This window comes from Sinocyclocheilus rhinocerous, unplaced genomic scaffold, assembly GCF_001515625.1.
Source record: "Sinocyclocheilus rhinocerous isolate Xijiao unplaced genomic scaffold, SAMN03320098_v1.1 scaffold24, whole genome shotgun sequence".
In the NCBI taxonomy this organism is placed as follows: domain Eukaryota; kingdom Metazoa; phylum Chordata; class Actinopteri; order Cypriniformes; family Cyprinidae; genus Sinocyclocheilus; species Sinocyclocheilus rhinocerous.
The window spans coordinates 2119769-2137005 of record NW_015647124.1 but is presented as its reverse complement, the minus strand read 5'-3'; the positions used below and the strand labels follow the sequence as shown (position 1 = coordinate 2137005).

Here is a 17237-nt window from a genome sequence, read left to right as displayed (position 1 = left end):
ATATATATATATATATATATATATATATTTTTTTTTTTATTTATTATTTATTGACTTTTTAATCATTAAGAGCAATTATTTATTAGTTGTAGTTTTGGATAAAATCTCCAAATTCGAAGAGACACATATGAAATTACTAGGGCCTTTTTCTAAAAGAAACATCTGAGAAGTGAAAGACTTCAGTGATAGTCTCCTCCAAAAAAAAATTAATAAATAAAAAATATATACACACACACACACACACACACACATACACACACATCTGATTTCTGAAGAATCATGTGACACTGAAGACTGGAGATATGATGCTGAAAATTAGGCTTTGCCATCACAGGAATGAAATATATTTTAAAATATATCAAAATAGAAAACAGTTATTCTAAAATAAGATAATATCTTGCAATAATAGTATTTTAATGTATTTTTTTAAATCAAATGAATAGAGCCTCGGTGTGCATAAGAGATTTCTTTCAAATAGTTGTAAGAAGAAAAAGGTGTAAGAACACTTCATTTCCCAGAATGCATTACATGTTGAATTTATTTATTTATTTATTTGTATTTCAAATATTTTGTTTGGCATTCTATATATATATATATATATAATTTTTCTTTCTGTGGGTACAATGTGATGCAGATCAATAAAATGTAGAGAGAATCACATATACCTGTCAAAACAGGAACTAGCTAATACAAATCAGTGTCTAAAACTACTAGCTTTGAATTTTTCTTAAAGCTTTAGCCGTTTGAAAGTAACACAGTCAGTGACGAAGCAGACATACATTGATGTTTTAGGTTTGATGTGCTAAGCAATGTGAGATAGTGTTTATTTAGCCTGTGTGTTAAGAGCAGGAGTGCTGGGCCCAAAAGATGGACCCTGAAGAAACAGAAGAAGAGGGAAGACGTGTGAAGACCTCACCATTTGGTAAACGTGTGAAGGTGCACTCACCTATATAATGCACAAGGAGACAAATGCAGAGACATTAGAAGAGAAGATACAGAAAGGAACAGTCATCAGAAGCAGGAAAGAAGACAGCAGAAGACTTTGAAACAGTGTTTCTCCATTATGAAAGCTCAATGAGCGAGGTGTTGAGTTGATACTGATAAACCCAAAAGTGAAGCAAGGACAAAAGCACGTCTACCAGAAACATGCTGGGTGTGGAAATGTACCCTAGTTTAGCCCTGGGACCTCAGAGACTGAGCGACTGCTATTATAGAGGTAAGAGAGACTTTCACTGCAATCGATGGAAAAAATCATAGAAAGAAGCACGAATTTAAGTTAGCATGTGAGTGTATGCAGTGATTTAATGACAAAGTATGTAAGTGCTTGCAGAGATTTCACTCCTAAAAATAAAGGTTCTACTGTTCTTCACAGTTATGCCTTAGAAGAACCATTTTGGTTCCCCAAAGTAGTATTATTTTAGTATATTTTGTATTCGTATTTATTTTTCATTTTACTTTTAGAGTTTTAGCGATTTTGCCATTTTTTGCCATTATGATTAGTTTTTTTTTTAATGTCTGTATAGTCTACATATGATTTTTATTGCAGTTTTAAGTTATCTTAGTACATCAAGTTAAACTAAATGAAAATGAGAGATGCTTATGCAGCTAGCTGAAATAAAACATATAAACACAATTTCCAGTAACATAAATGCTTAAGGTTTTAGCTTTAGTTTAAAGAATGTTTCAATGAACAGTTCTTAAAAGAACCATTTTTTTTCACTATAAAGAAGCTTTTATGTAATGGAATGGAATGTTATGGATGTTAAAGGTTCTTCATGTAACCAAAAATACCAATAAAGAACCTTTATTTTTAAGAATATAACAAGTATAATGAGTGCTAAAAAGAATGAAGTCTCAAATATTTGATGTTTTATAGAGACTAACAGTACATTAGAAGACTTGTAAGACATTTCCTGCACATTTCACTGATAGAAAACTCCCCAAGCCATTGTTAAATGCTTCGAAACTTCACAAAATTAGGTGTCTAGTTCTTAAAAATAAAGGTTCCAAAAAGGAGGGGGTTTGCAGTGATGCCATAGAACAGAGGTCACCAGACTCGGTCCTGGAGGGCCGGTGTCCTGCAGAGTTTAGCTCCAACCCTAATCAAACACACCTGAACCTGCTAATCAGGGTCTTAGGTATACCTGAAACTTCCAGGCAGGTGTGTTGAGGCAAGTTGGAGCTAAACTCTGCAGGACACCGGCCCTCCAGGACCAAGTTTGGTGACCCCTGCCATAGAAGAACCATTTTTGGTTCCCCAAACAACATTTCAGTGAGCAGTTCTTAAAAGAACCATTTTTTTCTTAGTGTGAAGTACATTTTAACAGTCTAAAGAACCTTTTTCCACTGGATACATTCCATGGATGTTAAAGGCTCTTCATGGAACCATCAAGGCCAATAATGTATAGAGTATAATTCTAACATGCAGATGTCACTGTCTGCCTCCTGTTCGCCCATCTATCCTAGATCATGAACCCCCAGCACATGTGCCATTGTATCCTACTACATGTGACATGGCAGCTCGTGGGCTTCCCCCTCGACTGCTGCAGCCACCTCCTGCCACTGCAGAGACTCCTGGGACTCCACAGGACAGTGTCAAAATGGAGCTTGAGAATGCGTCACTGTGGAAACAGTTCAGCACAGTTGGCACTGAGATGATTGTGACTAAGAAGGGCAGGTGAGCACATTTTGAGTATGGAAGGAAATGGTGTATATGTATCTGGAAATGCTAGATTGGAACATTTGGTCAGTTTGCTAAATTTTCATAGTTTTATCTTCTTTTCTTTCTCTGTTCCTCAGGAGAATGTTTCCACAGCTGCGAATGAAGCTGTCAGGGCTGAACCCATCACTGCGTTACATTCTTCTTTTAGACATTTTACCTGTTGATTCCTCTCGCTATCGATTTCAAGACAACAGCTGGCAGGTGGTTGGGGGAGCTGAGGCTCGGCTGCCGGACCGCGTCTTCATCCACCCGGACTCGCCTGCGACTGGAGAACACTGGCAGAACCGCACCATATCCTTCCACCGGGCCAAACTCACCAATAACACTCTGGATGCACAAGGATATGTGAGTAAAATGCATCAGTATTCAAATTTGGGTAACACTTTAGTTTAGGGACCAGTTCTTACTATTAACTAGTTACTTATTAGCATGCATGTTACTAGCATATTGGCTATTTATTAGTACTTATATAGCTCACATTAATGCCTTACATTTACATTTACATTTAGACATTTAGCAGACGCTTTTATCCAAAGCGACTTACAATTGGGGGATACATAAAGCGATTCTTCTTAAAAGAGGCAAACAGATACAGGAAGTGCTTGTAATACCAAGTTTTTAGACATTGTTCAAATAAGTACACGCTAGAAAGAGAAGGAATAGATAAAGAGAGAGAATTTTTTATTTTTTTATTTTTTTTATGATGATGAAGTCAAGTAGCTTCGAAAGAGATGAGCCATATATATATGGCCATTATGTCTTTGTTAAATAATTCCTCAGTACCTCAGCAATACCACAGCTTTAACTGTGGTTTCCATCTCTCTTTCTCCTAAAGATCATCCTCCACTCCCTACATCGCTACCAGCCACGAGTCCATGTGATCGAGGCCCGTGATGTGCTGATGTGGGGAAGAGCCCAGCACTCTTTCACCTTCCCTGAAACACAGTTTATTACGGTCACTGCATACCAGAACAGCAAGGTGAGAGAAAAATACATTTCTCAGATATTATATATATATATATATATATATACTTAAAGAAAAAAAAAGAAAAAAATTCCATTTGTGCAATTAATAAACTAACTAGTGTTTTTTAATTCTTGTTTTCTCCTAGATTACTGAACTGAAGATAAACTCAAATCCTTTTGCGAAAGGCTTTAGAGAGAATGGCATGAACTGCAAAAAGTAAGTTAAACACACATACACCAATATTACCTAATTGTAGACTAATAATTTCTTGTTTAAACACAAAAACATCTTTAGACATCGGGACTGAGAGCACAATATAAGTTTTCTGTTGTTTTCCTCAGACAAAGAGAGGCAAGACTGAAGAGGAAAATTACATCCAATCAAGAGGAATGTTTGGATATTGGTGAGGATATTGATGACTTGTTTACATCAGAATCTACAACTTTACAAAACCAAGACACAAATGAATCATAAAAAAAATGCATGAGACGTTACCAGTTGTTTTATATATACATTTACTCTTATCACGAAAGAATACTTTACTAAAAATGTACTTGGTTTCCCAAATATTGCTTTCTTACTTTATGACACTATTCTCTCTTTATTCCTCTTTCAGAGTCATGTGACCCATGTGATTCCACTGAGCTCCTACCACAGTCGGTGGAAATTCCAAGCTCCGCCCTCTCCATTATAAACACCGCCCTCCCAATTACAGACTCAGGTTTTCATACGGAAGTTCCATCCCTCCTAGATCAGACAGTCTCTGACCAACCCCTTGTCCTTGGACAAGAGTTCTTGACCTCTGAGATTCCCTCAATGGAGAATCAACAACAGACAGCCTCTGAAAATAATGTAAACAACACACTGATGGATGGGTAAGTGCTATAACCTCCTGGCTTCATTAACAGCAGCTTTCAATGTTTTTGGGCATGTTTATCAAAGATAGTCTTACTTTTTGTTACAGGTCTGGACAAATGATGGGCCTTTCTGGATATACATCAACTTTCCCAACTCCTCAGCTCAGCTCCTCATCGCATGCATCAGTGCCTTTGCCTCAGTCATCTTCCATCTATTCCATGGTGTCCTCCACACAGAACTCTGGCCTTCAGCTTCCCCAGTCCTCACCGATTTCATCGCCACCCTCTATGTCCACGTATTCCTCTATGCCTTCATCAGACCATCCTGGTCTAAATACCTCTACAACTATGCCCTCCTCTACGACCTCTCCCCCAGGCTCTTCATACCCTCCCATCTCTCCGCACCTTCTCCATTCATCATCCTACCACTCTTTTCTTCCAACAGACCAATCCCAGGACAACCTAAGCCCCCATACACCTACAAATCCACCTTTCCAGTCTATCCCTCCCTCTTCTTGTCAAGGTTCTGGGTTAACTATTGACCCTGGCCAAAATCAAGTGGATTATGGAGGATTAAGCTCATCCAACGCAACAACTCCTGCAGTCCAAAACCCAACCCAAACTGCCTTTCCCTTCCCTCCGGTGCAGTCCTCAAACGACCCCGATCCAACATCCCCTCCATGTCAAAGTCTACCCCAATCTGCTCTAGCCTTTCAGCCAGTGCCACAGTGCAACCCTAACCAAATTCCCACCCCTTCTGACCCAAATACAACTCCAACTGCATTCCCCTTCCCTCCGGCAGCACATTCTAACTCTATAATGACACCTTCCAATCCAAACCCAATGGGCTTCCCCTTTCCCCCTGTTCAACAGAACCATAGCCACAACTTGGGTACCCCTGGACCTACTCCACCAACTGATAGTTTTCCAGCTTCCCAATCCACATCCATTTCAGGTCTGAGAACCATCCCAGAAATTCCAAACCCAATTTATCCAACAACCGGATCCTTTTCATTGCCTTCCACCAATGTTATCCATCAAGGCCCAATGCAATCAGTTTCCAACACACTGCAGCCTACCACAGCATATGGAGTCCCCTCATTCCCTGCATCTCTGCCCAAACACACTCCTGGGCCTCTCCAAAACCCTGCACCAATTCTCACCTCTCACACATCTTACCCCTTCCCAACTCCTATCCCATCTGGTCCACATCCTCTCCAGTGTCTGACTCTGCCCTCATCTAGCTCGATCCATAGTGTCCCTGCGATCCCGAATACAACCCAAATTCAATCTACCTTTTCCCAGTCCTACCCTAATCCCTCCTTCCCTCACATTCCACCCCAAACGGCAAACCCCTGTCAGATTACCTCCCAGTCTTTTCCCCCAATCCAAACCTCAAGTACCTCTCAGTTACTATCTCAGTTTAATCCCCTGGTTCCTCAAGCCTCAACCCATCCACAATGCCCTTCCTCTTCAAACGCATACCCTGCTGTAGCTCCCACTGAGATAGGCACCTTCTCGCAGCTCAGTTCTGCTGCCCCCTATCTGCCAGATATGGTACTGCACCCTTCCTTGCTCCCTTCTCTTGATTCCTCTCTCTCCTCCTCTTCTCCCCCATCCCTTTATAACCCTTTTCCTTCCTACTCACTCCGTCTTTGCCAGGATCCTCGGTCCACCCTGCATTTACCCCTTAGGCATATTTATAGACCGCCACAGCATGCTCATGGTCAGGGCTCTTACTTTGACCTTAGCGGAAGAGCAGTATTCTGAGAATAAAAAGAAAAAAAAACATGTAAACAAACAAAGTTTGCAAGGAGATTTTGATGTCTGCATCAACCAGCAACTTTGCTCTGAAGATGATGGAAGCACTGCACATTTTATGACTGCATTGGAGGACCTGTGAGACAAAAAGAGACAAACCGAAGCGTAGTTTAAAATGTAAAACTTCTTAGTGTTTACGGCTGACAAAGAAGGTTAGAATGTTTTTGTTTTATCCTGACTACTGCTTGATGAGTTGAATAATGATGTATATTTTTCTTAATTCTATTTGTATGCTTAAATGACAAAATAAAGTTTGAATGAGTTTAATTGTATTTTTATTTTTTATAATCTTGTGTGTGTATATACGTAAAAAAAATTAAAATAAATCCACATTCTATGGTGGACCCAAAAAGTATTTGGACACTTTAGACACTCTTTAATGTCATTGCATCAGAAACCAAAATTCAAAAAGTGGCATACGCAAAATAATATTGCTAGACCTTTTATCAAAGTCTGTATAAAGACGTTGCACATCCATTAACATTTATACCTTACAACACACCTGTGCTTTTTATTCCTGTCATAAAATGCCAATTATTGGCAAATCTAATTTAGTTGGTCAAATAATTAATGAGGCAAACAGTTAACAGTTTAGTTTGCTTTTCCAGATGCTCTATTCTTCAAAACTGTGAGGAACCTATTGAAACTTTTAAAAACTTTTGACAAAAAATGAGGATATGGCTGATGCACTTTGCTGGCCAACCACGATAACAGATGAGTGACTTGATAGTTAAGAAAGATTAGGATTAATTCAGGATAACTGGGCCAAAAAGTGTCCTGATTTACCTGAATTCACCCCCTATAGAAAGTATTAGACATGCAAATGATGACAGAACATGAAAGTGAGAACTTTAATTTTTTTTTAAAAAAACAAATAAAACTGGCATGTCTGTTAGTTTGCTTTTCCAGATGCTCTATTCTTCAAAACTGTGAGGAACCTATTGAAACTTTTAAAAACTTTTGACAAAAAATGAGGATATGGCTGATGCACTTTGCTGGCCAACCACGATAACAGATGAGTGACTTGATAGTTAAGAAAGATTAGGATTAATTCAGGATAACTGGGCCAAAAAGTGTCCTGATTTACCTGAATTCACCCCCTATAGAAAGTATTAGACATGCAAATGATGACAGAACATGAAAGTGAGAACTTAAATTTTTTTTTTTAAAAAACAAATAAAACTGGCATGTCTGTTCTCTCACAGAGTATTAACCATCATCTCTGTGTGTTACTTAGCCTTCAGGGTTGATTCCAGTTCTGCATGACATTTGCTCATGGTCAGGTGTTGAGAGTGGGTGTGGGTTAGAAACTGAGGAATGGTCATTAAAGTCCAGGTGATAATTACCTCAAACCCCTCCTTCAATTTCCCACCTCCATTTATTTCTATTTCCTCCTTTTCCATATGGTGTTGGACAAAGAGGGTTTAAAATAAGGTTAGGTAAACGGCACTACACTCAAGCACAGGGTGCTGAGAGAGACACCTCAAATAAGCACAACACCGTAGATAAGTGGTTTGATATATTTTAATATAATTTATTTGATTTTTATGTTGTTGTTCACAGTGATCAATAATGGTTTCTGAAGGATCATGTGACACTGTAGACTGGAGTAATGGCTGGAATAAATTACATTTTAAAATATATCAAAGTGGAAAACTATTTGAAAATTATTTCAAATTGTAATAAAATTTCACAATATATTACTTTCCCCCTGCATTTTTAACCAAATAAATGCAGCCTTGAGCACAAGAAACTTCTTAAAGACATTAAAAAGTCTTATTTAATCCAAATAATATGTTACAAAGGCAAACTTTTTTCGTTGGAATAATTTTCACTGATGAATTGTGCACAGTAACACCAGGAACATGCATTAAGAAAAGGCTAATTTTTACTTCATGTTCATTTTAATCCTAAATCATCCTCAACGTAGAAGGATTTTCTATCTGGCCCTTGTGATCTTTTCTTTGAGTCTATGTCGCAGCTCCTGTCTGAGCAGATCTCTTTCCTTACGGATTCCCTGGAGCACAGTGCGGTTCTCCTGAGCCCTTCGCACCAGATATGGCAGCGTATCGTCCACTGAGCCGTACGGCACTGACTTATACACTGAGAAACCATGCTGGGCTGTGAAGAGAACATAAATCTGAGGGTTGACTGGTGTTCCAGAAAGCTAAGATAATGAATTAATTCAGCCCTACTGAATAAAACTGACTTCTTACCTAGAGTAAGAGATACATGGTCACACATGCCCATCAGCTGACCAAAACAGACAGAGTTGCCGTCTCTGTGAAGCCCCAACTCTTCCATGCTGAAACAGAGAAACAACATACAAATAAACATCACTGATCTTTACACTGCTGATAATCAGATGAATGATCAATGTACGAAGGTGTACCGTGTCACTGCCCGTCTGACTGATTCTTCATTGTGAGTGGCAACAATTATCATATAGCGATCAGGTTTCTCTGAAATGAGGTTCAGCATGATCTCTAGACATCCATTATAACTGCAAATAAAAGACGGTATTTAAAAACACAGACCTAAAAAGGATTTTCAGCACTTAAAACACTGAACAGAAATAGATTAGCATTAGATTTTAATAAATAAATAAACCAAGCGGGAGTTACTGTTAATTTATATAAATTTGAACAGATATGCACCCACAAAGAGTAATGTATACATTTAAGAGCCGAGGATAACTAGAACATCTGAAATCATTTTTTTTTTTTTTTTTTTTTTTAAAAGAGTTTTTGTTGTTGAGTATCACATTTGACATATCAGGCTTTTATGGCTCATATAGTATGATATAATAAGAATGTGGAGCTCATACTGAAGGAGGAAAAAAAAAACACCTTAATTTTATTCAGAGATCTTTATAACAGTACAGCAGATACTTACATAAAATGCATCTAAATATCAGTTGTCACTCCATCTCCCAAAAATATACTCATATTTCTACATGACATTATATACAGTATATATATATATATATTGTTTTAGTACAGTAAATGTTCATCTTGAAATATTACTAACAATATAAAAGTTATTCTTTTAACTTTTGACACATGAACCACAAGCGGCAGGTGGATGCTTTCACAATTATACTAAAAGGGCTATTACTTGCTAAAAAAGTATGAACTATTTATCATATTGCTAATTTAGAGGCCTTGCGTATCAAATAAGATACAGTAGGCTTTATAGGGTTAATGTCATTTGGAGTCAAAGAATCACCTGTCATTGGTACGTTCCCATGATTCATGGATTGGATCTGTTCGCCCTTCTTTTTCAGCCAGTTTTCTCTCTTTGTCCATGTAAGCGCCTCTGACGAGTTTAACACCGAGACAGAAAGACTGATCAATGGACGTCTGAATGGCATCAAGTAACAGATTCCTTGATTCCTGGTGAAGAAACAAAGTATGTCTGTAAAGCCATTAGGGACATAAAATTTGCTTTTTAGACAGAAAGGGCGTTATATTCCTTAAATCTTACTAGGTAAAATTGTTTTTAAAAATATATTTTAGAAGAGAGAAATGTTAAGATTTTTTTAATGGCAATGAAAGGTTGGTTGTGGTGACCTTAAGGTAGCACTGATGTGTGTTCCAGATCCAGGCGCTTTGCTGACTGAACTTCTTCATCATTGCCGTGGTGATGAGTGACAGGGCAGGATTCATGTAAGTGTACTCAGCATCCACCAGAACACGGACTTTATTAACACTCGCCTATAAACACAGGAATAATTTTCACTGATGAATTGTGCACAGTAACACCAGGAACATGCATTAAGAAAAGGCTAATTTTTACTTCATGTTCATTTTAATCCTAAATCATCCTCAACGTAGAAGGATTTTCTATCTGGCCCTTGTGATCTTTTCTTTGAGTCTATGTCGCAGCTCCTGTCTGAGCAGATCTCTTTCCTTACGGATTCCCTGGAGCACAGTGCGGTTCTCCTGAGCCCTTCGCACCAGATATGGCAGCGTATCGTCCACTGAGCCGTACGGCACTGACTTATACACTGAGAAACCATGCTGGGCTGTGAAGAGAACATAAATCTGAGGGTTGACTGGTGTTCCAGAAAGCTAAGATAATGAATTAATTCAGCCCTACTGAATAAAACTGACTTCTTACCTAGAGTAAGAGATACATGGTCACACATGCCCATCAGCTGACCAAAACAGACAGAGTTGCCGTCTCTGTGAAGCCCCAACTCTTCCATGCTGAAACAGAGAAACAACATACAAATAAACATCACTGATCTTTACACTGCTGATAATCAGATGAATGATCAATGTACGAAGGTGTACCGTGTCACTGCCCGTCTGACTGATTCTTCATTGTGAGTGGCAACAATTATCATATAGCGATCAGGTTTCTCTGAAATGAGGTTCAGCATGATCTCTAGACATCCATTATAACTGCAAATAAAAGACGGTATTTAAAAACACAGACCTAAAAAGGATTTTCAGCACTTAAAACACTGAACAGAAATAGATTAGCATTAGATTTTAATAAATAAATAAACCAAGCGGGAGTTACTGTTAATTTATATAAATTTGAACAGATATGCACCCACAAAGAGTAATGTATACATTTAAGAGCCGAGGATAACTAGAACATCTGAAATCATTTTTTTTTTTTTTTTTTTTTTTTAAAAGAGTTTTTGTTGTTGAGTATCACATTTGACATATCAGGCTTTTATGGCTCATATAGTATGATATAATAAGAATGTGGAGCTCATACTGAAGGAGGAAAAAAAAAACACCTTAATTTTATTCAGAGATCTTTATAACAGTACAGCAGATACTTACATAAAATGCATCTAAATATCAGTTGTCACTCCATCTCCCAAAAATATACTCATATTTCTACATGACATTATATACAGTATATATATATATATATTGTTTTAGTACAGTAAATGTTCATCTTGAAATATTACTAACAATATAAAAGTTATTCTTTTAACTTTTGACACATGAACCACAAGCGGCAGGTGGATGCTTTCACAATTATACTAAAAGGGCTATTACTTGCTAAAAAAGTATGAACTATTTATCATATTGCTAATTTAGAGGCCTTGCGTATCAAATAAGATACAGTAGGCTTTATAGGGTTAATGTCATTTGGAGTCAAAGAATCACCTGTCATTGGTACGTTCCCATGATTCATGGATTGGATCTGTTCGCCCTTCTTTTTCAGCCAGTTTTCTCTCTTTGTCCATGTAAGCGCCTCTGACGAGTTTAACACCGAGACAGAAAGACTGATCAATGGACGTCTGAATGGCATCAAGTAACAGATTCCTTGATTCCTGGTGAAGAAACAAAGTATGTCTGTAAAGCCATTAGGGACATAAAATTTGCTTTTTAGACAGAAAGGGCGTTATATTCCTTAAATCTTACTAGGTAAAATTGTTTTTAAAAATATATTTTAGAAGAGAGAAATGTTAAGATTTTTTTAATGGCAATGAAAGGTTGGTTGTGGTGACCTTAAGGTAGCACTGATGTGTGTTCCAGATCCAGGCGCTTTGCTGACTGAACTTCTTCATCATTGCCATGGTGATGAGTGACAGGGCAGGATTCATGTAAGTGTACTCAGCATCCACCAGAACACAGACTTTATTAACACTCGCCTATAAACACACAGCATGTCCAGTCAATCCCAGCATTAACTTTCTTTTTGCTAATTTGTGTTTAAGTTTTGGTACCTCTCCTATTTTGTTGAGTCTCTGAAGGCCCAATAATAAGTGTGCGTTTTCACTCTCAGTCAGACCAGGAAACATGACTTCCTATCGGGTAAAGAGAACACCATCTAAAACAATACATACTAAATAAGAGCTGATTATAATAACCTTGTGACGTTCTACAGAAAAGAAATAATAGTAATATCTGTACCTCTCCCTCCATGGCTCTCACAAGTTCATTCAGATCATACTGTTCTGTCTTTAGTAGAGACGTCAGCTTAGACTGAGGGGGAATTAATATAATTACTAATACTGCTAGTAACATTTGCACTTTTAAATGACAACATCGAAAAGGACAGCATCAATCTATCAAATGTACATATCAAACAAAGAACCTTAATCTTTGTTAATCTCAACTCATATAAAGTGATCTTTATAGATGAAACACTCACACACAGCTCAGGGCTGACTAGTGCGGTGATCTTCAGCTGCATCATGGGATTTTTACTCCAGCCTTTGCTGTGAGACATGTGGACACACTCCAGCATAGCCGCTAGGTTGTCTTCATATCGACGTTCCCTGTAGATAGACCTTTGTGTCATGAAACATATTACATAACTATATAATTATGAATTACTGCTTTGCTACAAATTCAAAATCTTTATTCAGAAAATTCAGAAATGTATAATGTAGAGCTCCACATCCAGGCTCACTGGGTCCCATGGTGCAGCTCAGCCTCTGGGCTTAGAGGGTCTCATGGTGCAGCTGCATATCTGGGCTCACTGGGCCTTGTGATGCAGCTCTGCGTCTGAGCTCAGTAAAGCCTTAAGTATACCTCAGTTTTGACATGAATTCTGGCAACTGGCATACAATCTGACAGTCCAATCAATTCCCAATGAACAAAATCAAGTTTTTCTCGTTCAGAAAGCTATTTTACTTAAGAGTAACAGAGTAGAAAAGAATCACAATTTAGTCCTGTGGTGCTGCTCTATCTCCAAGCAGGGTTAACTGAGTTTGTATAGCTGCTTTAACAGCCACTATTCTAACCTAGACAAGGAAACCAGGGTAATGATAATTTCTGGTTTGGCCTGGATAAAATACATCATTAATGCAGCAATCCATTTTCACGAGTTAAAAAAAAAGTGTGTTCACTATAAATCTAACAAGTTTACAAAATATGCCCTCATAAAGCCAAAAATGATCCAAAATCTGAATACCCAGTGCTCTCTCCCAGGTCCTCTTCAATGGGGACAGCTAACATAGGATGGAGCCCCAGCGATCTCATCTTCTGCATGGAGTCTGCAATCTCACCTTCTGTTTCCCCGGCAACAAACTGAGCGTACACAGATGGGCGCATGACCATGCAGAAACATTGCTTGCCCAAAACCTTCCTTGTAATGGTCATCAGCTTCGTTAGACATGAGATAACAAGAAACATTAGTGTAATTGGATGTTGTCCACAGAGCTCCTGACAGAAAACATCACCAGGACGCTACGCATCATATGACAGTAGCATGTAAAATTTCAAACATCAATCACAGTTATGATAGAATATGATCTAACCACTTAAATGATACTACATCATATGTAGTCCATTCTATAGACTGTGTCTCTTCCCCAAATAGTGAAAGCAAACAATACGTTTACTACAGGACCGAGGAAAGAAGCCTCGGCTATCAATCCTCTCATTAAGAAACAACACAATTTTGTCTCTGTAAATGAGGAAACATCTAATCTCACAGTGGTAAAGTATGGAATACCACAAGGATCTGTAATAGGCCCTCTAATGTTTTCATTATACATGCTGCCTAAAATATTATTAGAAAACGGGATTAGTTTCCACTGTTGAGCAGATGATACTCAACTATACAATTTCTCCTAGACCAGATAAAATTTCTAAACTATCCAAGCTAACAGAGTGTGTTAAAGTGTGGTGACTTTATAGGTCTTCGTTGATTCAGTAAGTGCATTTCATTGGCAGTTCACACAAAAATCTAGCTGTTGCCTCACCTTACCACAGTTGTTAACCAGCGCAGGGAACGAGCAAAGCCTGAAGACTCCGAGGGCTCGGATCAGTTCCCAGAAACTCTTCACCCTGAATGCTTGAGGATCCTCAAATGTCAGAAAGTCAGGAGATGAGGGGTTACAGAGGTCTCGGTCACGTTTTGCCGCCAGGGACTGTGAGGCAGCCACGCTCTTGAGCCGCACAGATATGAAACGACTCAAAGCTGGTTGCCGAAGAACAGAAAACATCTCTACTGCTCGGACACTTGTTGAAGATGCTAAGAAAGGTTGTTTTGATAAAACCTAAAGTGGTGAACTATAGATCCCTGCACAAACCTAATCTTAAGGGTTGCAGAAGAGACACATTGCAGCAGTATGTTTAAATATTGTGCAATTCCAATTCTTATTCAGCAAACACCACAGCTCATATGTTGTACATTCATACATACAGCCACATCGACATATACAGACCAACACGATTTCTTTACGACAAACAAATCTCTACAGACCAAACATCAGTGACACCTGTAAGCAGATAAACATAGAAAAGCAGCAGAAAAAGATTGACTTTAGTATCCAACTCCGTAAACATACCACTACCACTGAAAAAGTCTGAAATTGTTTGGAAATTTAAAAAAAATCCTCTCACCTGTAATTATGGATGCCAAGTCCAGTGTATGCAGACTCTGTGCAATGCTTCCAGTGCAAATAAACAGAGGATGAGAGCAAATGAAAGGGGGAGGTTCGTTTTAGGCATGTTGGTTAATGACTGATGTGCCGTTTGAACTTTGGGACATTAAGCGTGAGGGGCAGATACTTTGTGCCCCCACTTCTCTGTAAAATATGACAGAGCATCAGTCATTTTTTTAATGCGCGACTAGTTTAAGATGCATTAAACCAAATTTGGAACACTTTGGATTTGGATACTACATTAGTATACTTCAAAACCACTTTAAAATCACAGTATAGCTAATTAATATTTTGAAAAAGCACTGAAATTACAATTTATTTAAAGAACAATTGCAGATTTTAAGGATACATTAAAAAATAACTGCCAAAAACTACACCAAAAATGATAAGCAAGAGAACAGAGCAGATGTTAGACTGACCTTGAATCTTGGGAAGACGACTGGTGTTCAGCAGAGTGATGTGTTGGACAAAAGTCTGTGCTAGACTTTGTCCTGAACGGTCAATACTAACAAACAAGAGCCAAAAATTAACTCCAAACCCCCTTCAACTTCTAAACAATCAGGAAAACAGCTATATCTTATGTCACACTGGACATCAGAGGTCTTACGCACAATGTGAATAGCACTATATTAATATGCTTAAATAAAATATACAGCATCACCTGTTATAATTGTTGCAGATTCCTTTGTACATTCTACCTCATGATGCCCATTACACTGATATGGTCACTGACCGTATGTTTATATATGTACAAATACCTCATTCTGAATAATGCACCTTCTGTGTTTTATACTTCTCATTTGCACCCTACTGTATCCACATTTCACTATGTTAATGTAGATTTAGATTGCACCTTGTACTGTATTTCATAGATAACTGCACTGAGCTGGTCTCTGCACCTGTCCCTCATAAATGTTTATTGTACATACACACACACACTTACATTTATATATATATATATATTTACAGTGGCGTGCACTATAGATTAATATATTCTAATCTTTTGATTAAGAGTCCCTTAAGTACTGTCAGTGAATAATGTTTTACAGACTTTTACTTCTGTGCAAAGAATTCCTTTGACCTTATGTGTTCCATTAGTTATATTTTGGTTAGTGGTCACTATGCTTATTCTTCATTGGCTAAAAATGGGTCATCACATGGCTTGACAGCATTTAGTAAATGTTTACATGGGTCAAGAACTTGTAGATCAGTGAAGATCTGTGGGTTTTGTGTGGGACGGTGTGTTATACACAGAAAACGTTTAGTTTGAACACCTGCTTTCAAAAAACAGATTTCCCACTGCTAACTTAAAGCCATTTAGAATTAAGCAGCTCAAGGATACAGTCCACAGACCACCCTAACCTGGAAAAAAAATTATATAATGTCTAACATGCGTCTAAACTAAAATTCTCAGAAATCTAGTATCATTCCAATCTTTGTAATAAGGAAGATACATTTTTACTCAGCATTTCTGCCACTGCAACAGACCAGCGGCTCTACTCAGCAAATAGTTATATCTGGATTAACACACAGAGTATTTGATGAGCCTTAAAATACAACAAGGGCTATCTGGAGTGATCATTATGAGATCTATTTGACAAGACCACACAATGGAAGGGAATAACATGTTTACATACAAATAGCCATTCATATTACCTGTAGCTCAACTGGTAGAGCATGGAGGGTTTCAGTCCCCAACAATATGGATGCATGATGATGAACTGTATAGCCATATGGATAAAAGTATGTCATGCAGTCTGAAAAGGGGTCGTTCTGAAGAGCTCAGTGAATTGAAGTGTGGTACTGTGATAGGATGCCACCTTTGCAGTAAGTCAGTGCATGAAACTTCATCCCCTCTAGATATTCCACGGTCAACTGTAAGTGGTATTATTAGAAAGTTGAAGCGTTTAGGAACAACAGCAACTCAACCGAGTGCTGAGGTGCATGGTTTGTATAAGTCGCCAACGCTCTGCCGATTCCATAGCTGCAGAATTCAGTGCAAACTTCCACTGGATTAGTATCAGCACAAAAACTGTGTGCGGACGCTCCATGGAATGGGTTTTCATGGACGAGCAGCTGCATGCAAGCCTCACGTGGAAGCAAAGGGGGGACCAAACTCCATGTCTACGTATTTAGAATGAGATGTCATTAAAGTCCCAGTTACTGTAATGGTCAGGTGTCCTAATACTTTTGTCCATATAGTCAGTGGTGGAAAGAGTACTGAAACATTCTGTAATCAGCGGTAAATCTCCATCACCTGCGGGCTTTCACATTGAGCAGCATTAACTACACAGAGCCGTTGTTCACTGACGAGCTGCGCAAAACATGCGCAAAATATGATCGTGGTTTTGCGCAGCTTGTCAGCGATTTCTCGCTTGCAGCGAATCGCATGCGATTTATCGTGCAGCCCTAGTTCAAATGAGAGCCCATTTCTCTCCAAAACTGTGCCAGTTTTAGCGTTTTGCAATAAAGAAATAAGAATAACTAAACTTGATAATTTAT

The 17237-nt window shown here is 38.3% G+C and overlaps 2 protein-coding genes across 4 annotated transcripts; one reads left to right on the top strand and one right to left on the bottom strand.

Annotated features, from left to right (window-relative positions):
- The first annotated feature begins 906 nt into the window (after positions 1–906).
- Positions 907–6546, top strand: tbx6 (T-box transcription factor 6). The gene is made up of 8 exons (XM_016513354.1): positions 907–1216; positions 2467–2677; positions 2800–3067; positions 3558–3701; positions 3835–3905; positions 4031–4092; positions 4306–4564; positions 4654–6546. Exons 1-8 carry the CDS (start codon positions 1147–1149, stop codon positions 6314–6316), a joined length of 2748 nt encoding a protein of 915 aa, XP_016368840.1. The 5' UTR covers positions 907–1146; the 3' UTR covers positions 6317–6546.
- Positions 6547–8089: 1543 nt separating this feature from the next.
- Positions 8090–15220, bottom strand: prodh2 (proline dehydrogenase 2). Of its 3 annotated transcripts, none has more exons than XM_016513353.1 (12): positions 15155–15220; positions 14695–14879; positions 14052–14570; positions 13259–13449; positions 12494–12620; positions 12253–12324; positions 12066–12146; positions 9940–10083; positions 9596–9762; positions 8760–8870; positions 8584–8672; positions 8090–8488 (listed from the first exon to the last, which is right to left on the bottom strand). In XM_016513353.1, the coding sequence occupies exons 3-12, from the start codon at positions 14292–14294 to the stop codon at positions 8307–8309; spliced, it is 1407 nt and encodes a 468-aa protein (XP_016368839.1). In that variant the 5' UTR covers positions 14295–14570; positions 14695–14879; positions 15155–15220; the 3' UTR covers positions 8090–8306. The 3 variants fall into 3 exon arrangements, with proteins under 3 accessions (XP_016368839.1, XP_016368837.1, XP_016368838.1); XM_016513351.1 differs by lacking the exons at positions 8090–8488; positions 8584–8672; positions 8760–8870; positions 9596–9762; positions 9940–10083 and adding exons at positions 10106–10394; positions 10490–10578; positions 10666–10776; positions 11503–11669; positions 11847–11990 and having other exon boundaries at positions 15155–15219; XM_016513352.1 differs by lacking the exons at positions 8090–8488; positions 8584–8672; positions 8760–8870; ... (1 more) ...; positions 9940–10083; positions 15155–15220 and adding exons at positions 10106–10394; positions 10490–10578; positions 10666–10776; positions 11503–11669; positions 11847–11990 and having other exon boundaries at positions 14695–14899.
- Positions 15221–17237: the final 2017 nt, after the last annotated feature.